General features: G+C 38.8%; 1 protein-coding gene across 9 annotated transcripts in view; it reads right to left on the bottom strand.

Moving 5' to 3' along the window:
• Positions 1 to 26,287, bottom strand: part of BPTF (bromodomain PHD finger transcription factor) — a 148,124-nt gene that overhangs the window by 9,301 nt on the left and 112,536 nt on the right. For 4 of the 9 annotated variants that reach the window (XM_027625142.2, XM_027625148.2, XM_027625147.2 and 1 more), the window contains 8 exons: positions 21,750 to 21,967; positions 18,261 to 18,483; positions 16,406 to 17,319; positions 14,725 to 14,807; positions 14,192 to 14,417; positions 7,797 to 8,119; positions 3,850 to 4,042; positions 2,900 to 2,984 (listed from right to left, as the gene is read on the bottom strand). In XM_027625142.2, the coding sequence (XP_027480943.1) occupies positions 2,900 to 2,984; positions 3,850 to 4,042; positions 7,797 to 8,119; positions 14,192 to 14,417; positions 14,725 to 14,807; positions 16,406 to 17,319; positions 18,261 to 18,483; positions 21,750 to 21,967 (2,265 nt within the window). Of the gene's footprint in view, positions 1 to 2,899; positions 2,985 to 3,849; positions 4,043 to 4,793; positions 4,968 to 7,796; positions 8,120 to 14,191; positions 14,418 to 14,724; positions 14,808 to 16,405; positions 17,320 to 18,260; positions 18,484 to 21,749; positions 21,968 to 26,287 lie in introns of all 9 variants that reach the window. The other 5 variants (XM_027625144.2, XM_027625143.2, XM_027625145.2 and 2 more) reach the window with 3 other exon arrangements.

A 26,287-nucleotide genomic window follows, 5' to 3' on the forward strand; every position in this document is an offset into this window, starting at 1 on the left:
AAAGAACCACTTTCTTTATCCAAATTAGCAGGAACTAAAAATAACACATCAACATATTTTCAATGATCACCTCCAAGACAGAGTATGAGAGTGGCAGTACATTTTATACTTTACACTCTGAAGCTGTGTAACATCTGTACACCAAACATATTATTTTGAAATCAATATTTTCAAAGAAACTATTTCCCCTCAAAAGTATAATACTCAGTGTTTTCAAGAGTAGAGAGGGAAGGATACGTATATGCACTATCACTGGGAACTGGTTCAATCTGCAGAAGTGCAATCTGAAAGTATGTATCAAAAACCTAAAAAGTATATATATCTTTTGACCTAGAATTTCTAATTCTAGGACTTTCTCCTCAGAAAACGAACAAGTGCAGGCAGATGCTTAAACAAAGACGTTCACAGAAGTGTTGTTTAGAGCACCAATAACTGCACACAAGTGAAAAACCCATTAATTGGGGGTGATTGAATAAATTATCTTAATGGCATACGATTAACAATGATGTAGGTCTATACCACGTTTTCACGTGGTATGAAAAATGTACTGACAAGTTTATAAAGTATGTTATAAAACATGGTCTATTCATATAACCCTATTTCTGTTCAAGAAAATTTATAAAAGCTGCTGATTTTGCTGGCTCCCTCATTCCCTGAAAAGAAACTACTATTTTCAATTTAGTCTCTATATCTTTGCAGACATCTTCTCTGCATTTCTAAATACATTTATGTGCCCTCAGAAAATACAGAATTGTTTGCTGCTTAAAACCTAGGTGTTTTTCTGTAACTTTGATTCTTCTTTCAACAGTATGTCTTGGAGAGCTGTATCATCTTTGTGTACGTACCTACTACAGAAGGGGATGTTTACACTCGGCGGTCTGAAAAGGAGGAGGGGGGAGGAGGGGGAAGAGGAGACCAGAAAACAATCCAGTTTTGTTTTTTTTTTAAGCTTTTATTTATTTATTTGGACAGAGAGAGAGACACAGCGAGAGAGGGAACACAAGCAGGGGGCGTGGGAGAGGGAGAAGCAGGCTTCCCGCCGAGCAGGGAGCCCGATGCGGGGCTCGATCCCAGGACCCCGGGACCATGACCTGAGCCGAAGGCAGACGCTTAACGACTGAGCCACCCAGGCGCCCCAACAATCCAGCTCTTCAAGAAAAGAATTTTGGTTAAATAAGTTAAGGTATATTCAATTCACAGACTACCGAAAGCCCTTAAAGTCATGTTACTGAAGGTTAACAACACAGGAACAGGTTTGTTAAATAGATGATTATATATATTTTTAAGTTTATTAATTTATTTTAGTAATCTCTACACCCAACGTGGGGCTCAAATTCACAACCCCGAGATCAAGAGTTGCATGCTGGGCGCGTGGGTGGCTCAGCCGGTTAAGCGTCTGCCTTCAGCTCAGGTCAGGATCCTGGGGTCCTGGGATTGAGCCCCGCATCGGGCTCCCTGCTCGGTGGGAAGTCTGCTTCTCCCTCTCCCACTCCCCTTGCTTGTGTTCCCTCTCTCGCTGTGTCTCTCTCTGTCAAATAAATAAATGAAATCTTAAAGAAAAAAAAAAAGTCGCATGCTCCCCTGACTGAGCCAGCCAGGCGCCCCTCAAACAGATCATCATATGGTATCATTTTTAACACACACACACACACACACACACACACACACAAGAACACACCAAAATGGGATTCAGTGAGGAAAAGATAAAGGTGCATTTTATCTTTTCTTACTTCTTTTATGTCCTAGATTTTCTAGAATTGTGTTATGTTTAGAAGCAGAATTATCTATCTAGATAAATATCCCTAGATACTTTCTCAAAAGAGATTATACAAATCTAAAATACATACATGGATTAGCTTCTTCTACCTTCAACATCAGAACAGAGGTAACTGGCTACTTGTTTATTCTTCAGATAGTTTTAACTAAGCCCTCACTTATTTCCCCTTCACATTTTTCCCCCTTTGAAGTTGTGTCAAACACAAACCCTTCTCCTTTTTAAAAACTGAGGTAATAACTGACATATAACATTGTATCAGTTTTAGGTGTACAACATAATTATCCGATATATGTATATACTGCAAAGTGATTGAATACCTAATAAGTTTAATTAACATCTATTACCAACAACATATACTAGAAAAGTTTTTTTCTTGTGATGAGAACTTTTCAGGTAACTCTCTTAGCAACTTTCGAATATACAATAAAATCCTTCCCATTTAAAAAATGCTCAGCTGGCTTTTGAAATACTTCTTTCATCAGCTGGAGCTAATCCTTTCTTGGGCAATTTTGGAAGCTTTTATCTATGTTTTAATTTTTATAATTTCATTTGCAGATACACAAGTTTTAACATAATCACCTGAAACTGTTCATTGTAATACAATCACCTGTGGCTGTTCCTTATTACCATTTTTCTGTCCTGGGAAATGACAGTATATTCTCTTGGATCTCTACTGTAGGCCCAACAAACTTGCTTTCTTCCAGGAAAAGATGAGGAAAAGGTGGCAGGGAGTGATGAGAGGCTCAGACAGATCCTGACCTGTGCACTGATTTCATTCATCTTTTACATAGCTGCATCATACTCTGCTTACGTATCATTTGATTCAGCTATTCCTTTACTGATGGCCACTGATTTCATTTCTGTTTTTCTGGACTTATAAACAGTGCTGTGATGAACAACATACTTGTGCACATGTAAATCCTAAGAAATGAAATCGCTGGGTCCAAGAGAATGCAGATTTACACTTTAATACACACTCCCAATTTATCCCACAAGTTACCACGGTAATTTATTCTTCCACCAGCCCTGCTCAACGTATCCTCACAATATATCAGTTTCATGGATGATAAACATCTGCTGAGACATCTGAAAACACTCCATATATTCAACTCAAGTACCTACCCATAGGTTCCTTAATAACACCGTAATAATCTGGTGCATCATTAGGATCCACTGGTTCAAGGAAAGGCCAGGCCATCTTATGGGCCTATAATGGGGGCAGAAAACAACATTATTGTCAGGTGGAAATACTAATTTCATTTAAGTTTCCCAACTGAGTTATTGTATCAATCAACCCTTAAATTCCAAAAGTCAGTTTTAAGCCTGAGAGATGCAATTATTTTATACTTAGAGGAGTTTTGCTCTAGTCATAAATCATTTCAGGTGAGCATAATCTATGCTAAGCGTTCTCGAAGGGTGGTCTGAGGACCTCGGCTGGTGGCGGGGGAGCACTAGCCTAGAAGTCAAAAACTTATACTCTCATCCCTACGTGACAACCTGCTATCTATCTGTACAGCTGGAGTGGAACAGGTTCAAAGTGTGGAATGGTTCCCACTAACGAGGGGGCAGGGACATGCTATTAAATAACATCACCCATTTACCGAGACCATTGTTCTTTTCAGTTCTTTTAGAAAGTTTTTATTTTCCTTTAAAGATTTTATTTTTAAGTAACCTCTACACCCAATGTGGGCTCAGACTCACGACCCCAAGATCAAGAGTCGCATGCTCTTCTGACTGAGCCAGTCGGGCACCCCTCACTAGAATTTAATCAAACTGTTTTTCAATCTATAGTGGTGAGGTAAGCTTTTCTTTAAAAACGAAATCTAGGTTAAAAAAGTGAGTCATTTAAAGACCGAGTGTTACATAGACAACAACTGCGCTCATGTGTGGATATGGTTAACCTCATGATCTCGGCATGTGAAGGACTGAAGTCTGGAGGACTTCACTAGACTAGCTGGGAGTCAGGAAATAATCACAGACTCTGAGACTGGAAGGTTCAAACCCTACAAATATCTCCAAAGTCACGCTGGTTGACTTCCTCTTCAAACGCTGCACACAGAGCGGTTTCTCACCTGTAAAGAACGAAGCACCCTTTTTAAACCCTCATAATCTTTCTCTGTTAGCGGCGTGAGCACTGTCATGGCATCCTCTGTCGACTGGCACTGTGGACAGACATACTCGTCAATGAGCTCTGCCTCACTTTGCAAGATGCCAACGCAGCGCCCATGGTACCAATTCTGACACCGATCACAGCCAATATAAAATCTGCAAGATCCGAAATGGAAATGTGAGTTCAAAACAGATGGGATCACATTATTTATAAGTTACTTTTAAAAATACTAAAACATGCACCTGAAAAGATTCTAACTCTGGGTATAAAATAGTTTTGGTATTACAACTGTTTTAATACTTTCGCAGATCAACATTCAACTGTGTTAATTTAGTGTTTCTGATGTTAAGAACAAGCATTAAAAGTTTATCAAGAACACTACGTAATATTGGAGAATATTATGCAAAATATTTAATTGACTTTAAAGCTCAAAACAAAATAAACCAAAAATCTTTCAACTAGTACTGTATCAAATGGGAAGCTGGTATTGGCCACCCAACCGGGAGTTCAAAATCCTAAAAGCTAATAACAGTCTCAGAACTTATAACCAAATTAGCGTTTTTTTTCTAACCTACAATAAAGCGCCATTTCAAACACTGATAAAGTCCAAACAAGTCAGGCTATTTTAATCTCATTAATTTCTGTTACATATTGAAGAATCAAGTCTACCATTAAACCACATTTTTTCCCCAGTGCATCTCAAACATTCACTATGAAGCAACATAAATTTTGAAGGGGAGGTAAAGAGGGGAAAGAAGAGGGAAAAAAATTGGAAAGGAATTTGTAATGTAAGTGTATAATATATGCAGAAAAAGATCTTGCTTTTTATTTTAAAATAAATAAGTAACCAGTCAGAGCAATTTGGCTTCCTAAATTATTAAATATGATGCTCTTATCAGAACTCACTGTGACTCATCATAAGGTGTTCTGCAGATACAGTACAATTCCTCACTGCTGCCCTCTTGTGCCCGTTTACAATCATTACAGATGTACACATCCATTTTCTTAGCCTCCTTTTCTGTGATGCCAACACATTCTCCATGATACCAGTTAGTACAAAGATCACAGCCAATATAGAACCTAAAAGTATTCACAATGAAAATGACAATGTAGTTGTCATTTTGAGCTGCATGATACTTAAATCTGTCTTCCCTGTCCTGATTCACTTGCTTACAGGATTACTTTCTGCAATGAGTCAGCTGAACATCTGTATCCAACCATTCTACCCCTGGCAAACTACAGCATCTGACACTGTATCAAGTGTAGAAACATAAAATCACTCACATCAGTTTCAACAAATACACTGTTTAGTGAAATATGGGTCTTTAAAAACACACTGGAATTTGAAAAAATAAACAACACACTGATGGTAATGTCTCCCTCTTAATGAATGTGTGTAAAACTGTAACAGGCACAAAACCAAAGCCAAAGAATCAATGACTTACATCTGTCAAACCTATGCCACAGAAGCCATTTCAAATTCAGGGCTATTTCTTAGATAGGTTTGAAAATGTATCTCACAGTTTAAATTTGAAAACAAAGCAAAGCGCAAACACCAAGGAGAAGTTACACTACAAGGAACATGCAGGTCAGCCAGGTATAGAAGATAAATGGTCAAAATATGATATGAAGAAGAAATCTAAGAAAGATACATGTGATAATTCAATTTCTACTAACTTTTCTAAATTAACATGGGAATTTAATCCAATTGTTAACAGATTATGACATGGGCCAGTTTTTCAATGTAATGTATGTGACAATGTGGAGAGTGACCAGGTTAATTACCTGGTAAGGAACTGCTTCAACTCAAACTGGGGGATATACAGTGTGGAGTGTGATATAAGAATAGGTAGCCAAAACAGCAAGAGGTTCCACGGTAATTGGCGAGCTGGGGCTGTATGAGTGTGTAACGGAGGGCAATCACACTCAGTCAACCCTCCAGGCTTTTGTAATATAAGATCCCAAATGACAGAATGAATGAAAAGCATCTCTATGACAAAGAGTGTATCTAAAAGTGCTGACAGGAGCTATGTAGCAATGCCATGTAAAAATCATAGCAAGAATTAGTGTGAATCACAAGGGATCCGACTGATCTTGCTGATAACGATTCTACCAAAGTATTTCTTGGTATATTAACCTGGAGAAATGGAAGTAGTCCTCAAACTAACCTGCCATATGAATGTAAAGGAATAATAAATGATTGTGTAGTTCATCCTATTCACATTAATTTTTTTCTTTTGAATTAAGACTCCTGCATGATTTTCACTGCCACATGTGGGGGCTGGGCCTTCAAAGTGTTTCTGCATGTTGACTTCACCCAGATGGCGGGCTATGTGTTCTGGAAGTAAGCTCAGGACTTGAATTTCAAGTTTTAGTTACTCTCACTAGGTTTCCAAACCAGCCTAGTATGGTACAAGAGATCACAAAATACTCCTAAAAAACATAGCTCATCCCAACTAGAACAGGGAGTGCATGAACCTGGTACACTGAAGTTTTAATAACAACAAACTGAAAAATATGAAATACCCACAAGATAATGAGGTGATCGCAGAAGAAGGAGCACATGTTCATGCGTGCCTCATTTTATGCAACTTAAGTATGACAAAAATGTGTGTGAAATGAATTTCTGCGATCTGAGTATTTAAAATAAGCCAAAGAAGCCTAATTATTTAAATAAAGTCCATATGCAGATATTTTTGTAAAGAAAGTCAATCATGTTCTGTTTTGTTCTGTAAATCACTGAGTACTCTTGTGCTTAAAGGGAGGCACGCTTGTGTTAGACTAAAGGCAAAATCAGTTAGCAGGGCCCCACTTTCCACACTATCTATCATCTCCAATAAAGACAATGAAAATGGAAGATGCCAAAACTGAGGTGTTTAATTCAACACACAGCTAAATCTAGCAACAAAAAGTGTTGATCTAGCAACTGGTCATAATTTTAAATAGCACCGCCAAACAGCTTCAATGTTGTAACTTAAAAAACATCATTGAAGAGATGACAATTTTATTTTATAAATTGATTAGGCATCCACTGAAGGCAGACATTAAGCATGGCTAACTCTAAATAATCATATATTTTTAGCACAATCAAACTTTCTGGTACTGCAAAAAACACTGTAGTTAATCTTGGCTTTAAAAAGCTGGCCTACATTTAAATGCTCAAAATGAAAGCTCAATACTCCGTTCAATGATAATGATAAAAAAAAAAATGAAACTGCATTAATGGACTAGTGTTTCTAAAATCTTGTATATATCACCAAATACAAGTCACAACAGTCAAAAACATCTTCCAGCTGCCATGCTTTATTATCACATTTTTGAGTGTCATTCTTGAGGACCGAGTGAAAAGAACACTCCGGCTTTTGTCCCCAAAAAGAAAGTGGGAACTTTGACAAAAATATTAATTTTCAGTATTCCAATACAAAAAAACAGAATTGCTTAAAATTAAACAATAAAACCACTCAAACTTGAAACACTGTCCACCATTCATAGTCAGATAGTGCCTAAGATTTGATGTAATCATAAGGTTGGGAACAGATTCCAGAAAGGATGCTCTCGGCTTTGGGCAGCAGTAATAATATACCTCCTTCTCCAGACAGCATTACTGATTGATTTGGATTTAATCCAGAGAGAAGAGAAAGCAAAGAGCAACAGAAAGCTTGTTTTTGACAGAAAAGAATGTGATGAAGAACAAACATGAATCATGAACACGTAAAATACAAAATTTTTACTTCTCTAGTGTCGAGTTTAAGAACATCAGCTACAAGACCACAGATGAAACCTCATTACCCTTACTTTCAACTACTTTCATTGACATTGCTACCAATACACTCATCTTCTTCACAACTGGAAATTTAACAGCTAAACTTTTAATAAAATAAACTAGAGCCCCCCCAAAAATCTACTCACTTAGATTCATCGTAAGGCGTTTTACAGATACAGTAAAGCTTTGTGTCCTTCTTAGTTTCCTTTGAGGTAGTAGAGATCATTTTCTTCTTCTTGGACTTGGAGCTTGAGTCTCTTTCTTCTTCTCGCTTCCTCTTCTGGGAAGCCGCAGGCAGCGTGGCCGTGGCCGTGGCCAGGGGGCCTGTGTGCTGCGGGGGAGGCGGAGGCGGGGGTGACGGCGGAGGGGCTGGAGGCGCAGGCGGGGCTGCAGGCGAGGTGGCCGCCACTGCAGTGGCCTGCACCATGTCTTTTTCTTTCTTAATTTTCAAGTCTCTCTTGAGCTCTTCCTGTTGTCAATTAAAGACAATACAAGACTGTCACTCCACTTAAAGTAAATGCATCACTTGGCCAGAGGACTTTATATGACCTTCCTTCTTACATTACCTCCCTTGTCCGAGCAGCTCCACAGCTCAGCCCCGTGTAAGGGGTGAGTAACTGTAGTGTCCTAACTATTTTAAACCCAACCAAATCAACAAGCAATATAAAGTGAAGATTATGTAATAGCCAGAAAGCTGCTAGCTATCCTCAAAGAAGATCTGACAGAAAGATGACCAAGTTTCTGAAAACAATGTCCCCTCCTGGCTTGCCCGTGTTGTATCCTAGTTACTTCAGTTGTTGCTCCGAATGGGGTTTCAAGTGTCCTCACCCACCGCCTGCTTCCTTCTGGCTGCTCTCCGTCTATGTCCCTAGAGTGAGACCCAGCATGAACTGAACATGACACTCAAGATGTGGTCTGACCAGCCAAAAGCTGAATGAGAGACAGACTTGCCTTATTTATTATGCTCCTATGTCTAGAATTTAAGAATGCAGGGAAAGCTATTTTATCAATACACATTTTGACATAAATGAAAATCCTTACTTCTCTTCATGTGAAACACTTTACAGACACACCTCTGTTACCTAGTACTACAACTTATTCTTTGAAATAATGATTATTTCCCTAGAGAAAAAAAGCCATTGTCATTGGCATCCATATACAAACTTGGTATAAATAAATCACCACTAGGACCAAGCCTTTAAACATCACACACAAAAAAAATTTTAAGTAATTTCTACATCCAATGTGGGAACTCGAACTTGTGAGATCAAGAGTCGCATATTCCAATGACTCAGCCAGTCAGGCACCCTGTAAACATCACAAAAATCCTAACAAATAAACCTGAATGGTCCTGGTTTAATGAATCTATTTTTTCTACCTAGCATCTAGATAGTCTTGTAAGTGAGAAGGTAAGTCGTATGACAATTCAGCAATCCTTCTCTATTTAAAAACAAAGTCTAAACTTCTTCCAAGGGAAGAAAGTAAATCTTGGGTGCCATTTTCCTAGTTAATATGATGTGTTTGTAACATAATGAAACAGATTTTAGAAAAATCAAGATGGATATAGTGGGGTGGGGGTCCTGGCTGGCTCAGCTGGTAGAGCATGCGACTCTTGATCTCAGGGTCTTGAGTCTGAGCCCCACATTGGACACAGAAGTCACTTAAAAAAGATGTTATAGTGGTTATACACGTTGATCCCCCACTTCAAGAATATACCAATGGTAGTAAAAAATAAAACAGAGAAGGGGCGCCTGGGTGGCTCAGTTGGTTAAGCGTCTGCCTCAGGCTCAGGTCATGATCCCAGGGTCCTGGGATCAAGCCCCGCATCGGGCTCCCTGCTCTACGGGAAGCCTGCTTCTCCCTTCCCCACTCCACCTGCTTGTGCCTGCTCTCTGTCAAATAAATAAATAAAATCTTAAAAGAATAATAAAACTGAAAAACTTGAAAAGCTACAGCCATGCTTGAATAAGATATAAATGTCTCTATGAAATGGAAACACAAAACCGTACACAGAGCTGACACTGCAGGCCTGCGGGATTCCAGACTCAGAACTAGGAGGTGGTAGCCCAATAACAACCAGTTTCTGCAGGGAGAGGGGGACTCAGCATGCTTAGTGGGACTGGGCCATAAGAACAGGCTCCCTGCTTGATGGAAGGGTTGGCTGGTCTATGCTGGGCCTCCAGAGAGGAAACAAAAACACAACTCCTCTCACTTAAATGCGAAACGTTGGGACGCCTGGGTGGCTCAGCCGGTTAAGCGTCTGCCTTCGGCTCAGGTCATGATCCCAGGGTCCTGGGATCGAGTCCCACACTGGGCTCCCTGCTCTGCCGGGAGCCTGCTTCTCCCTCTGCCTGCCGTTACCTCTTCTTGTGCTCTCTGACAAATAAATAAATAAGATCTTTTAAAAAAAATGCCAAATGCAAACCAAATGAAAACATGTGATATGAAAAAAAAAACAACCAACAAAATCAGTTAACTGAATCTGCGGCGCCTGGGTGGCTCAATCGGTTAAGCATCTGACTCTTGATTTTGGCTCAGGTCATGATTTAGGGTTGTGAGATGGAGCCCCGCAACGGGCTCCGTGCTAGGGGTGAAACTTGCTTAAGATTCTCTCTCTCTCTCTCCCTCTCCTCTGCACCCCACCTGCACACCGCTTGCACTCCCTCTTAAGAAAAGAAAAAATAACTGAATCTGAATTCATTCCAACCGAAATTAATTTTATAGAACAATTTGACAAAAACTTTGTAATATGTTTGAGGAGTTCAAAGAGCTAAATGAAGGTTTAATTCTACTAAATAATAAAATTACTTTATCAATAAGAGAAGCAAAGGGGGATGGAGGAGAGAAGAAAAGGTGGAACACAGGACATTTTTAGGTCAGCGGAATCATTCTGTACGATACTGTAATGATAGGATTCTGTATTCTGTATGTAACACGGAAATATGACATGATGCATTTGTCAAACTCCTAGAATTGCATAACACAAAGAGTGAAACAATGTAAACCATGGGCTTTAGTTAATAACAATGTACCAACATCGGCTTATCAGCTGTAAAACATGGCCACACTAACACAAGATGGTAACAGAGGAATTTGTGGTGTGTGAGTGTGTATGGGGGATAGTCTACAAGAACTCTTTCTGCATAATTTTTTTGTAAATTTAAAACTGCTCTAAAAAATAGCCTATTTAACAAAAAAGAGATAAGCAGAAATCATACAAGAACATAAAGGACCAATCACATATCTTGAATATAAAAAAATTATAATTAAAGTTGTGGAAGCATTTTTTTGTAGAATAACTTGTTAATGCTATAAAAAATAATGGAATAGTAATTCCACATTGTTACCATGGCTTCGTGAGGGAGTAAAATTGTGGGAGAACTTTCATGATTGGCTTTATATGTTTCTATAATGTTTTAATTTTCTATAAGCATGTATATTGTAAAATTAAATAAAGAAATCCACTACACTTGCAAAAAAATATTTTAAAAATATGCTAGTACATATACATTTGAATACTGCCCTTCAAAGCAAATTATCTTAGCCATAAATTCTACTAGTTAAAATAATGCTGAATGTCTGGGGCGCCTGGGTGGCTCAGTCATTAAGCGTCTGCCTTCGGCTCAGGTCATGATCCCAGGGTCCTGGGATCAAGCCCCACATCAGGCTCCCTGCTCGGCCAGGAACCTGCTTCTCCCTCTCCCGCTCCCCCTGCTTGTGTTCCCTCTCTAGCTGCCTCTCTCCCTGTGTCAAATAAATAAATAAAATCTTTAAAAAAAAAATAATGCTGAACGTCTTCTTTCTTAAAGCATAATAAATTTTCTTCCTTATTATGTAATATACTGTCAAGAAAACCACACTGTAAGATGTTTATAGCAGAAATATTTTTAAATGGCTGCACAGTAAAATGAATGCAGAAAAATGTTCAGTATATGTTGTCTCCAGTGTGATTCCGTTTCCGTATAAATTACATTTATACATGAATACGTCTATTAAAAATAATATATACAAGATATATTCTAAAATTTTTTAAAAATGGTAATCTTGGGGGCACAATGACTTATAGATTATTTTTATTTGTTGGCCAAGGTAATTACTTTAGAAAGACATCTGAATGTACATGTCCAATTTACTTATTTATATGTAAAGAATACAAACTATTAAATATCTCTCCCCACTCTGTGCAGAATATGCAGTGGGAATAGCAAATGACACACGTTAGATGTTAAACAAATACCTGCTGAGTGAATTAAATGGATAAGTCACATTAGATTTACTATTCTGCAACCTGAATTTTTCATTCAAGCATTTATCATTGAGAATTTCCCCAAAGAATTAAAAACAAAAAGGACCAATCCTACCCACACCACTTTGTTAAAATGGTAGTCCACTGAGTGGACACTCTCACATGTATTTAATCCAGTGGTTCTCAGCTCAGGGTGGTGCTGGTACCTTGAGTATTTAAGAATGTAGGTGGAGGGGACAAGGTCACTTTTTGGGTTGAAGGTGATGATACTAGTATTGAGTACTCAATGCTATGCTTCCTACACTGTGTAAAAATCTGGCCTGTGGAAAGGGCCCAAAGTGCTTCTTTTGAGAAATACTGATTACCAATCTCTTCTCTGTGGATTTCAGGTTGATTCCAAATTTTTGTTATGATTATTAACATTATGTCCTTGCTCATACATCTTGCCTGTTTCTTGGGTGAGTTTCTAGAACTGAAATTATGGAATATCAGAATATCCACATTTTAGAGTCTTTTGATATACACTGATGTAATGTTCTCTAGAAATACATGGTATTTTCTCTAAAAAAACAGTATTTTCATTCCACTCCTTAGTATTTAGGTTGACTATCTTTTTTTAAAGATTTATTTATTTTAAAGATTTATTTATTTGACTGACTCCTTAGGATTTAGGTTGAGTATCTTTTTTTAAAGATTTTATTTATATGAGAGCACAAGCAGGGAGAGAGGGAGAAGCAGGCCTCCCGCTGAGCGGGGAACCCAACATGGGGCTCAATCCCCTGGGATCATGACCTGAGCTGAACTGAAGGCAGACACTTAACCAACTGAGCCACCCATGTGTCCCTAGGTTGACTATCTTTTTATATGTTTACTGGTATTTGGCATTTTTAAATTTGAAAATTGCTTATTTGTATGTCTTACACATTCTTGTACCAGAGTGTTGTTTTTTCTTTTTTTAATTTCAGCTTTATTGAGGTATCACTGACAAAACTGCAAAATATTTAAAGTATACATTGTAGTAACTTGATATACATATATATTGTGATAGGATTTCCCTTATCTAGTTAACCCATACTCACCTTTTTCTTAATGACCTAAGAGCTCTTTAAATTTTAGGACTACTAATTCTGTCATCAATGTCACAAAATTTTTTTCCTGTTACCTATTTTTCAATATTGTTTATGGTATTTTCTTTTTTCCTATATGAAATTTTTTCTTCTGTCATCAAATCTTTTTCCTTTATGGCATCTGAAATCTGTAATGCGCAGGAGTGGTTTTCCACACCCTGAGATTACAAAAATGACAATCTTGTTTTCTTCTATTATTTTTGTGGTTTCTTTTTTCACATTAGAATTTTTGACCTGAAATGGATCTTAAGTTGAGAGGGAATATCTGCTACTGTGAATTGGCTCTTTTGTTTATGACACTTTCGCAATGCTTGTGGTCTCAACATGTATCTAGTGCGTGACCACCTCATTGAAATCTTTCATAAATAAAATTTTTCTTTGTGGGTTTTGATATAATGATCGTATCATATACAATAAGAATTTTATCCCTTTTTTTCTTTTCTTGACTTAACACACTAACTAGAAATTTTTGGAGATGATAAATAATAATGTTGGATTTTGGCACTGTCATCTGGCTTCTGACTTTAGTGGGAAGATCTCTCAAGTCTCAGAGTTGCGTAATGTTGATTGTTGGGCCGATCAATTTTTTTAAAAATGCTTCTCATCTTAAAATATACAAGGTACTTCCAGGGATGCTTCAGATGCCTACTTCTCTTTTAAGAAGCTGTTCAAATATGTGTGAATAGATGTCTTCTTTCATTTTTCAATAAATTCCCCAAGCAAGCAGAGGATTAGCAATGCCTACAGGATCAGTCAAGGAGGAAGGTGTCTTATTTAATGGACAACTCTTTATTTTCCATTTTTCCAACACTATTTTGCAGTTCTTGGTCTACCTTTCTCATGAAACTTGGCTCCTGATAACTACTGGAGAGACTATGTCATAGAGCATAAAAGCTATCCTCAAGAGGGTTCTCAAAATGTTTTCCTTTACATCAACAGACTGACCTCTAAGAGTGGCTATGGTAGAGATTACAATACGCCTTCAGATGTAAGACCTCTGTCCTGTTTCAAAAAGACGTGTGTCCCACTGTTTTTAGTCTCTGTACAAAAATGTAAGTTTTAGAAACAAGCTGACATTTAAAGCTTAACCCAAGTTGCAAGGGGGAAAAAAAGAATTAAAGTTAAATGCTAAACGCTGGACACAGAAGGAAAGGAAATACGCTGTTACCTGCACTTCAATCTGTAGGTCTTTGTCCAGGAGCGCTCTCTTTTTTAGGATTTCAGCTTTGAGTTGTTCTTTGTGTTTGAAGAGCAGCGCGGAGAGCTTGGTGGCATTCTGCTTGCTACGTTTCTGTTCCACACTCTCTTCACGCTTCCGTTTTTTTGCTGCCTGTTTTTCTTCTTTGTCTATCTTATCCAAAATATACTTCATCACCTGGTTACAGACAATCATTCTAGAGAGAAATACACAATCCATGTAATGCTGGGCATTTCATTCTGAAAGGCTTAAGAAATAATTTTTCTATGTCTCTATGGTTGATACACAAACTTTCTGTAACTGGAAAGCTTCAAAGAGTGATTCAAACCAGTTATGAGCAGCTAGCAGTGCCAAGTGTTCTCATTTAATGAACTTCAGCCAAGATTTAAAAACAAAAACCAAAACCATAAACTCAGACCTCCCGTGCGTGTGCACGCTAAAGAAGATTAAGGCTGGTATACAACGAGTCCTTGTGTTCCTGGGTTATAAACATTTCTCCCTACCTTTGATTCTCTTCTCTTTCAGCTGGAGTCATGGTCTTTTTCTGCTTTAAATGTTCTATTACAGCATTATGCTTCATCACCACCTTCAGGACAGAACAAAATCCCAAAGTGCATATTTTATATAATGACTGCAAGTTGGTATACAGTTAACAACAGCAGAAATCTGAGCACGTGTACGTTTTCCAAAGAAACTGTAAGAATTTTATATCCTAATACAAAAAAAATTAGAGCTACAACAATATGGCCTGGGCGCTTATCGTGTACTGGGCACTGTGCTAAGTAAGCACTTGACATTACCTCAACTGTTCCTCCTAACAACACTGAAAGGGATAATTTTATAAAAGAGATTCTGAGACATGAAAAACTTAACTCACTTGTTTGAGATTAAGTAAGTACTATAAGCTGTAATTTTTACCCAGCTATCATTCTCCAAAAGCCATATATAGTTTTTTAACGTTACGCTCGCTTTCTTGGCATCAATTTCAAATATTTTCCCTCCTCCCTGTCCCACTTTGCACAGAGATTAGGATAAAGACAGATATTGTAATAATTCTCAATTTACACACTACACAGTACTAAAAGCTGGGTAATGATGCAGTTGAACATATCTATGACATCACAATCTCTAAGAGTATTACCATACACCTTTAAAATCCCTTTGCTGTTTAAAAAATGCTTCTAAGCACGTTGTAGTAGAATCATCAAACACGCTAAGAGACCAGATCTTAATTATTCCCACCACTAAAAAGAAATGATGCCCATATGATGTGACAGAGGTGCTACTGCTACAATGGCAATCATGTTCCAAGTATCAGGGTATCAAATCAACACGTTGTACACCTTAAATTTATACAATGCTGTATGTCAAGCATATCCCAATAAAAAATAAAAAGTGCTTCTACATACATGACCTCATTCAATCATTACAATAATCTTTTATGGCTGGAAGGAGGGAGTATTAATGAGGATATAGAGCTCAGGGCAGAGAGATGAGTTTCACAGACTGAATAGAAGACCCCGGAACTGAACACAGGTCTCATGACTTGGGAACACTTGTAATCCACACTCAAACTCCTGACTAATGCTGTTGATGCAAAGGCAGTTTTCTCCAGTGATGCTACAGGATCTTATACATGTGACTTCATTTTAAGTAGAATAATTCTAACTCCTCTAAATGGCCTTACTTCACTAAGACGCTACTGCAGGATGGCACTTTTTAGTTAAGCTATGGAACAGAAGAATGTCAACCTTTTACAAAGGTGTGGTTAGAAATGCAAGTGAGTTTCCACTGTCTATAATTTGCTTGGTCTACATGCAAACTAAGGAATGACAATTGCAAAGAGCTTCAAACAAAGGACTATGACACCTGATGTGGCTTTGAGCTTGGTCAGACCTTCAAGTTTTGTATTCATAGTACTCAAACTCCTAACTCCATTCTTCCCATCTTAGTTCTCCCCGAATACAGGTAGTTCTTCTAATAAGCACTGATTGTTTACATCCAACAAAGAGTTCCAAGCCATGGTAATCATTCGTTATTTCTTGTCAATCCAGTGCTGCTTCTAAATCGAACCATCAATGACTTTTGTCTCATGTCGGAAACCTAACACAACCAACACTAGGTCTACTGCACAGCACAATCATTCAAGCTACTGAACATGCTGCTTTTACTTAATAACTTTACCTGTTTCTGAATGATTTCACTTTGATTAGAAGCTTGGAGGGTGTGTTCCCGCTTAATTTCTATCTGTTGCTGCTTCTTCTTTTGCTGCTGATCCCTGAGTTGCTGAACCCTTTGCAACTGCTCTTGCACACTGGCTGCCTGCACTGTAACCACATTCTGAATCTGGTGAGTCTGTACAGGACTGCTTTGCTGAATTTGAATAGGTAACTGGAGTTTGATTTGCTGGGGCACACCACCTTGCTGAGCCTGTATCTGAGCCACAACCTGCGACTGGATCTGAGAGAGAACCTGGACTTGTTGCAGCTGAGGCACAGCAATGACTTGGGGCTGTGGCTGCTGTATCTGTAGCTGAGGACGGGATGGGGATGACACAGTAACTTGACTTAACGTCTGTCCTGATGAAAGAGTTTGAGTTGGAGACTGTACCTGGGGTTGTGATTGTGGCTGGCCCTGGGAAGGTATCTGAAGAGATGTATGTGGTTGAATTGGAATCGGTTGTGAGGTTGTAGTCTGACCCTGGGATTGCTGTCCAGGAGACACTTGGGATGGAGTCGATGGACGTATTCGAGTCTGTGGTGGACTTTGGACGCGAGCAGGAGACTGTCCTTGGACATTACTTTGAGGCTGACACTGTACTGCGACTTGGGGTTTGGATGACTGTGCTTGGGTGGGTTGTGCTTCAGAAGGGACATGGGATGCAACAGTTGTTTGGGTCTGAACTTCAGCTTGAGTCTGAACTTCAGGCTGAGCTGGGGACGGGGGCTGGGTTTGGGGCTGGGGCTGAGCTGAAGGCTGAGCAGTCTGTGGCTGGGCTTCTGGAGGACTCACACTTGATGACTGAGCTGGTGGCAAGGTTTTGGCTTGTTGCACCTGTGTCGGGGGTGATAATTTACTCTGTCTTTGTTCACTTGTACCTGTGAAAAAGAAAGACCAAATATTTCTATTACTCTAGAACACAGGACCTTGCTAAAAGAAGAATTTGAAGGGGATTTTCTAAAGGTGAGAATTCCTTATTTTAGTATAGAAGATTGATGCCTTAGGGGCGCCTGGGTGGTTCAGTCGTTAAGCGTCTGCCTTCGGCTCAGGTCATGATCCCAGGGTCCTGGGATCGAGCCCTGCATCGGGCTCCCTGCTCGGCGGGAAGCCTGCTTCTCCCTCTCCTACTCCCTCTGCTTGTGTTCCCTCTCTCGCTGTGTTCTCTGTCAAATAAATAAATAAAATCTTAAAAAAAAAAAAAAGAAGAAGAAGAAGAAGAAGACTAATGGCTTAGAAATGTTCCACAGACACACCTGAGGTAGGACTCTCCCAACTGGGGAGCCGGGTCCTGCTTCAAGGCTGCCCTCTGCACACGCTAACTCTCTGGAGCACTGGCTTTTAAAGCAAGGTGCAGTCTCTGGACATCAGCCAGGACTTCTGGCATAAGGCTAATGCTAAAACCTCATTTTTCTCCTATGGCATGGTGAGGGCAGCTTTCAGGAGGAGGCTAACAAAGTGGTTCTGGACACGCAGCTCTCAGATGTAAGCTATGAGCTAGACAGATCCACCTTCCCTGAGATTATCTGCATGACTCAATCAGTGCCTACACAAAGCTGGGCAAGAAGCAAGTGTGAGCACAGTTACCATGATAGCCACTATTTTTTGCTCCCCACCCCAATTTTCTGTATTTTTTTATGGGGGGATGGAGGTGACAGGGAGCCTGTAGGAACAAGAGGTACTGTGAGGCTGACCAGTCATCTCGTAAGCTCACTGGCTTGAGGCATATCCTCCCAAAGGTAAGCAGTGGGCCTCCCACCCCTCTGTTAGCCCAGCCACCTGAGGACTGACACGCAGCATTTCTGGTAACCCCGAGTTCTACCTGCTGCTGTAGTGGAAACGGTGGTGGTGGTGGTGCTGGCTGCTGTGGCCGTTGTTGCCAAAGGCGTAAAGAGGAACCGCTGAACGGTACCGTTTGGCATGGCAGCTTGCATCAGCTGCTGGCCTGGACCCGGAAGTATGGTCACCCCTTGAGGTATCAACTGCAACTGTCCAGTCGTTTGACCTTGTCCTTGAATTACTACTGTCAAACCTTGATTGCCACCCTGTGGAAAAGAAGAGACAACATGTAAACAGTGTCCAAGGCATCAATCTGTAAGTATATCACTTTTATGTTAGAAAGATCCTTTCATGTAATGAAAACATATATTTGAATGTCTACAGAATAGCATCAGAAGGAATTCAGATAAGCTAAAATACAAATATTTATTCGGGAAGACTGATGCTGTATAGTGGAAAAAACATAAACTAAAACCCCAGAGCTCCAGTCCAAGCTCTCCAAATGGACAGCCAGGTATCTGTTTACAAGTAACATTACTCCTCCAGATCTAAATTTCCCCAATCCATACAATAAGGGCGTTGAGGTGAATGACTAACATCTCCCCGAAATTCTGATTTTAAACCAGATTATATTCATATTATTTTATAATTTTCAAGCATCTTTATACATACTGTCTTGTGACTTCGTGGAGTAGTGAGAGAAAATATTACTATGATCTTATCACTAATTAGAAATTCAAGGTTAGAAAGTCCAAGTCACTTGCCCAAAGTAGGAGACCAAGTTCAAGGTAAGATAAAATGAGGAGCCCAGGTCTCCTGGTTTCAGTTTTCAACACGTACCAGGTTACCCATGGTGTGTGTCTGTGTGCGCTCAAGTATGAAAAGCTTAGGGTTTAGACAGGGAATGCAAACACCAAGTCAGGAGGGTTGCTAATGCCCACATAGTTCTCAAAATGGGGACCAGGAAGTAAAAACTCTGTATGTACTACCTCTTCCGTCCAGGACTTACTAATCCAGTGACCTCAACTACCAGGGACATGGCGGAGAGTTAGAAAGCAAAGTAAAAACAACCCACCCCAAATTCCCAACAGCCAAAACTGACACCACAAAGTTCATGTACAGAACTCTATGTAACTTCACTCAGGAGTCCCTTATTTATTCTTGCATTTCAAAAATATCGTTTTTTGCACATTCAAAAATACATAAAACATCAAGTGTAGTTTGAAAAATAATTATAAAGTAAACATCTATAACATCAGCATTCAGGTCACCATCACCAATATCCAAGAAGCCCCCGCTGTGCTCTGCTCTGATCTCCAGTCCCCTGGAGGTAACCACTGTTCTCACTGCTACCATAGCATTGCACTGCTTCATACTGTGTAGGTATGGATCTTTTTTTTTTTTTTTAAAGATTTATTTATTTATCTTTAGAGAGAGAGTATGTGTGGGGGGGAGAAAGAATCTGGAGCAGACTCCCTGCTGAGTGGAGAGCCCAACACGGAGCTCAATCTCACAACCCCGAGGTCACAACCTGAGTCAAAATCAAGAGTCAGACACTTAACCGACTGAGCCACCCAGACACCAGTTGTAGATCTTCATAGGGCTCTGGGTTCACAACTTCAAGAGCACCATCCATGAAGAACATGATGGGAATGACGCCCCTCCAGGCAGGCAATGTAATAGCCCTGTATCCCTATACAATAGAGCTAGTTTTGCTTGTTTCTGAGTTTTATGCGAACGGAATCGTATGTTTGTTACTTGCTCTTTTAGCTCAACAATGTGGTTTTTGTGTGGCTGCAGTTTTTCATTTTCATTGCTGTAGGAATGTACCACAATTTGCCTAATTGATAGTAGACAGACATCTGGGTTGTTCCCACGTTTTTACTCTTGTGAGCCATGCTGCTATGAATACTCATGCCCACTAACCTGGTGTTCACATGAACAAGAACTTCGTTAGGGAATACACCTAGAAAAACTCCTGGATGTATGCACATATCCTCGATTTTGCTAGATAATGTCTAGGAGCTTTCCAAATGGCTAAACCAATTTATACCACCAGCAGTTGTACATGAAAGTTCATTTTGTTTCATGTCTTTGCCAATTCTTGATCTGACATTTTAATTTATACCATGCTCTTATATACATAGTTTTAATATTCATTTCCCTCATTACTAACGGAGTTAGTACTTTTTTTGATTTTGGAATTTAGATTTCCTCTTTGCCTTTTTTTTTTTTTAACTGAGCTTTGCCATTTTGCCTTCTTGATTTTTATTCTTTATGTATTTTGGATAATTGTCCTTATTTGACTGTATTTGTATCTTCTCTCATTCTCTTCACTTTTATAATGTTTCCTGAACTGAAGTTCTTATTTTTGATGTAGCTGAATTTACAAATCTTTTCCTTTACTGTGTTTTTTTTTTTTAAGTAAGAAAGCCTTTCTTTTCCTACCTTGAGTTATGAAGGTTTTCTTCTATCATGCTTTCTGAAAGTATTATAGCTTTACCTTTCACAGGTAGGACTTTTATCCTCCTGGAATTGAGTTTATGAGTGAGGTAGTGGTCTACTTTCATAGCTTCCCATATATTGTCCCAACACCATTTACTGAACAGTCTGTCCTTTTCTCAGTGACCTGCAATGATACCTCTATCGTAGAGCAAGTGTCCACGTGCACATGGTCACTTTCTGCATTCTCTGCTCTGCTACTGGTCTATCCGTCCTTGTTGTCTGTACCTTTCTGTATTAATGAGTGAGGCATCGTAAGAAGTTTTGGTATCAGGTTATCAAATACGGCAAAACCTCTTGTTCTTCAAAAGTGTTACAGCTATTCTTTCTCCTTTGCATTTCCACATAAATTTTTTAAAACCAGCCTGTCAAGTTCCACAAAAAAATCTCCTGGGATTTTTACAGGAACTGCATTCAATCTACTGATTACTACTAGAAGAACTGATAACAATACTGAATCTTGCAAGAAAGCAACTTATGTCCTCAAATTTTATTTTTTTCCATGGAAATTGGTCAACTAGTAATGTTTGGTAGTTAAAAAGATTATCCATCTGGCTGTTTTAGTTCACAGTCTAAGGTTTAAGCACTCTAGATAACTGAAATTTATTATATCTTGCCTTTAAGAAGTATTTTTGTTCGACTCTAGGAAGCAGCCATTTCTCATTTCCTTAAAAGGTGCATTATAAAGTTCTGAGAGTAAGTAGATGGCTTTGTTTTTTGTTGTTTTTTTTTTTTAATACATTTGAGAGCGAGAGAGGGGGGCAGGGGGAGGAGAGACAGAATCTCAAGAAAACTCCCCACTGAGCGTGGAGCCTGACCCAGGAATCAATCTCACGACCCTGAGATCATGACCTGAGCCAAAACCAAGAGCTGGACGCTTAATCGACTGAGTCACCCAGGTGCCCTAAGTACATGTTTTTAAACTTACTCCAAGAATAAATAAATGATCACCTCTAAAGTTAAAATGAAGAATGCTAAGTGGAATTAAAAACTTAAAAAAAAAAAGTTAAAATGAAGTTGCATTACTTACGTGACCCTGTGTTAACTGAGTGAGCTGAGCCATGGTAAGCTTCACCTGTCCCTGTTGGGGGCGAGGGGACTGTGAGGCTGAAGACTGCAGATTTGTGCTGGATGCTCCCGAAGTTAATCCTTTCTGCCCAGGGGTTGAGGAAACTGCACTCGGGGCAGAGATTGCGGTGGAGACGGGCTGCCCTCTAATGATCTGAGTCACCACTTGTTGAGGAGCACCTACACACACAGAACGCTATGAATGCTTATATGCCCTGAAGCAGCATTTGGAGTTGAAATATTGTCCAACACATCAGATGAATGCATGCTTTTCAATTTTCAATTTTCATCACCAATGTGATGCTGTCAGCCCAACGATGCACTCAGACATATACCCACACCCAGAGTTCCACCTGGTTGTCAGTGAACCTGTTTTCGTTCGGCTCCCTAACCACCATTCCCCAGTTCTTGCTCTCTGCAGTAGAGTGAAAACACAATCAAGATTCTTCCCACGAGTCTAAAGCAAAAACGACAATAGGCAAGACCGAAGAAAAAATACATATAAAGAGCCATTTTATAAGGCTGCCTTTCCTTTGGAATATTTAAGATAAGAAGATAACCTAATATATAATTATTCACATGAATTTCATATGAATTTTAAACGTAACAAACAGAATAGGACTATCCTGAACCAATTGTGTTTATAAATGAGCTTTTCTTATAGCTTTTCACCAGACAGTTTGGGAGAACCATGAGGTCAAGGATCACTTTATCCTCAATATCAGGGCAAAATGCTCAAAGAATACTTCTATAGTTCATTGTTCAATATCCACTGAATGAATTAATTTAAATTAGAATGGCTTCTGCAGTCTTCTAAAAACGTTCACCTCTCATTTAACTTGCTGAAACTAGAAGACAAAACAGGTGGAATTTTTCCCTTGTGGAATAATTGCTAAGAGTAATTATTTGGTAGCTAATTTTACTTTTGCAATGTCCTAATTCGTTATTAATTAGTGAATACCATCACATTTCTGAAGTTTTATATTCATTTCCTTTTTTTCCATTGCTGAGTACATATATATTTCTGTACATATACACAGATATTTCTTTTTCTTTTTTTTTTTTTTTTTTAAAGATTTTATTTATTTATTCATGAGAGACAGAGGAGGAGAGAGAGAGAGGGAGAAGCAGAGGGAGAAGCAGGCTCCCAAGGAGCAGGGAGCCCGATGCGGGACTCGATCCCAGGACCCTGGGATCATGACCTGAGCCGAAGGCAGACACAGATATTTCTTTTAACGAATGGTGTTTATGTGTAACATTGTAAGTCTTGACATTCAGAATACCTTCCCCTTTTATCTTTTTTTAAATAATGCCATAGTGAAATTCCTGTTTATAAATTTTTATGCACTTCTAGTTATTTCCTTAAAATAAACTCCCCCCAGTATTACTGGGTTTCTAACAGGAACACAGTACTAAACTGAATTTTATATAGGTTATACCAACTCACACTCTCACCATCACTGAGTTTCTATTTCACCGAACCCTTGCCAACCATAGGTACTATCACTAAAGTACAATTTCCAGCAATTAGAAATGGTATGACAGCATCATGGTTTCTGACTTCAATTACTAAAGAGGGTCAGCATTTAAACCCGTGTCAAGTTGTTACGCTTCATCTGTGAACTCGCCACATTCTTCCCATTTCTCTTCTTTTCCTACTTATTTATAGGTGCTTTTTACAGATTAAGATAAAAATTACAACTATGTATTCTTTCTACTTTGCATTCTGCCTTTTATTTCTTTTTAAATCTCAAAGTTGTTTTTTTTTTTTTTTTTTAACATGTATGTGTGTGTTTCTTGTTCTGGCTTTATTTACTTCTTTTAAATTTTCCTGCATTCTCTAATCAGATATGTCTTCCCAAATATGTTCTTAGTCATGATATGCATTGGCAGAGGTCTGCCCCACCACCAAAACTATAAACTGATTATTCCAGTATCATTTGCTGTTAAGTCCAGTCTTACCTTCCTAATTCAAAATGACACCTTTGTCACACTGCAAATTCTCACATACCATGCCTCTTTAGTTGCTTCTATTGATCTAGTTTCCTTTGGTGTCAGTGCTAATTCTGGTGGTGTACAAATTGCTCTAAAAACTAGCAGTGCATTTTCCATCATTACTCTCATCTTCTAAACTTTTCTCAATTAATCTCTTCCATTTAGTCTTAAGATGAACCAAAAAAAAAAAATTACATCATATGAAGTCAAGTGCTTTAATTTGAGAACTTCTGGACCCCACATTATGTCCTTGTACTGCAGTTTGAGGAACAATGCATGAAAAATTACTTAAGTTGATCCCCTGGTACTGATATGATGCCATCATAAACAAAGATGGATTAAAGGGTTAGTGCTGTTCATTCAGATGATCCCCAACATGTACATGTTAATTTGAGATTATCACCAAAATGTAAATTCAAAAATTAAAAAATTTTTATTACATCCAGGAAGTCTGTGGATTCAGTTTTGGGAAAGGCCAGTGTGGTGGTAGGAATAGGATAAGCTGAGCTGCACATAATCAGAGGCACACTACACACATCCACCCACCCTCCACCTCTCTGGCCACAACTCCTAAGATTCCACATCTTCACTGGGCCCCACCAGACCCACTGGCCATCTTGCTTTTCTTTGACACAGGAGACACACTCATACGTGTAACGATGGAGTCACATTATGCGAGTCAAACACATAACTGACACTACATAAGGCAATATAGAACAAAGGCTCTATATCTTGCAATTACCAAATTTTTTCAGTTTTGTAAGTATATTACAAGTATATTTGTCATCTATAATTTTTTTTTTCTCATTTACATTACACTTTTATTGTTCCCTTTAGTTACCTGACAGCTATTTTTAAACAGTAACAGATACTAAATTAATCAACTGTCCCTGCAGCATTAAGTGAAAAAATGGATCACACTTTCTTTTCTGGGGTAAATCCTGTTTAGACTTTAGAAAATTGCCTTTATTTAGATAAAAAAACAAGACAGTGCTTTATTTCATATTAGAACTTTGCTAAAATTGTAAAATAATGGAAAAGATTTAATCTTTTCTTTGCCCTATGCCCTGGAACTTTTTTTTTTATAAGAAGAAAATTGCTTCCTAATCATTTCAAAGAATTTTACCCGTAAAACCATGAGGTCTGGATTTTTGGGGGGAAATACTATGGCAACTTTCTAAATTTCTTTCCGTGATATGAGTCATTGAGACTTGAAATTTATAAGCATAGTATATACTTATGCCTCATTATTCAAATAGATTTAGTTCCTGAGTATGGGGTGTGAGAATCCTCCAGTGTCTTACTATAAGGATTCCTACACACAATTAATTCTCTTTTGATTAAAAAAAGTTCATTCTAGGGGGCGCCTGGGTGGCTCAGTCAGTTAAGCATTTGACTTTGGCTCAGGTCATAATCTTGGGTCCTGGGATCTGGCCCTGCGTCAGGCTCCCCGCTCAGCTGGGAGTCTGCTTGTCCCTCTCCCTCTGCTCATGTTCTCTCTAATACATAAATAAAATCTTTAAAAGAAAAAGTTCATTCTATTTTTATAGCATTTTCTCATTACTAATTTTGTAAACTAGCATTTTGTTCCCATTTCTCAAGATTAGACTTGCAAAAGAATGGTTTATTTTATTTTTTTAAAGATTTTATCTATTTTCTGACAGAGAGAGAGAGAGACAGCGAGAGAGGGAACACAAGCAGGGGGAGTGGGAGAGGGAGAAGCAGGCTTCCCACTGAGCAGAGATCCCGATGCGGGCCTCGATCCCCAGGCCCTGGGATCATGACCTGAGCCGAAGGCAGCCACTCAACGACTGAGCCACCCAGGTGCCCCAAGAATGGTTTATTTTAATAACATTTGCCCTTTTCTCTCTTTTTTTAAGATTTTATTTTTAAGTAATCTCTATACCCAACATGAGGCTTAAACTCTCAACTCCCAGATCAAGAGTCACATGCTCTATCGACCAAGCCAGCGAGGCACCCACCCTTTTGTTTTCTAATTATTACTTGTATTTTTATTTTATTTCCTCCTGTTTTCTTTAAGACTTGTTTTATATATTTTTCTAACTACTGATTAAGACTTAAGAATATGGGGTTTTGGTCTGTTTTATCTTCCAGTGTATTTCAACTGCCTGGAGTAGGTGCTCAAATTATTTACTGAGTAAATTTGTCTCTGAGTCCAGCTTTGGCAGCATAACTTAGCTGCTACTTGATAATCTGCTTGAACCTATGCATCTGATGTTCCCTTAACTCAGAAGTTACTTATGAGAACATATGTTTTAAAATTTTCAAGCAAGTAAAAATTAGTAGAATAACTTAATATTAACTTCTAGCTTTACTACACAGAATGTGGCCGATACACATTCTCCTTTTTGGAAGGAATTCATCAGGTTTTACCTATGACTCATTATGTGACCATTTTTGTATAAAGAGCCCATATATATTTAAAACCAATGTGTATTCCTGAAGGTTTAACAGTTGACACAGTCTGTTTCTGGTCTACTATGC

The sequence above is a fragment of the Zalophus californianus genome, chromosome 16 (assembly GCF_009762305.2).
Source record: "Zalophus californianus isolate mZalCal1 chromosome 16, mZalCal1.pri.v2, whole genome shotgun sequence".
NCBI classification, from domain to species: domain Eukaryota; kingdom Metazoa; phylum Chordata; class Mammalia; order Carnivora; family Otariidae; genus Zalophus; species Zalophus californianus.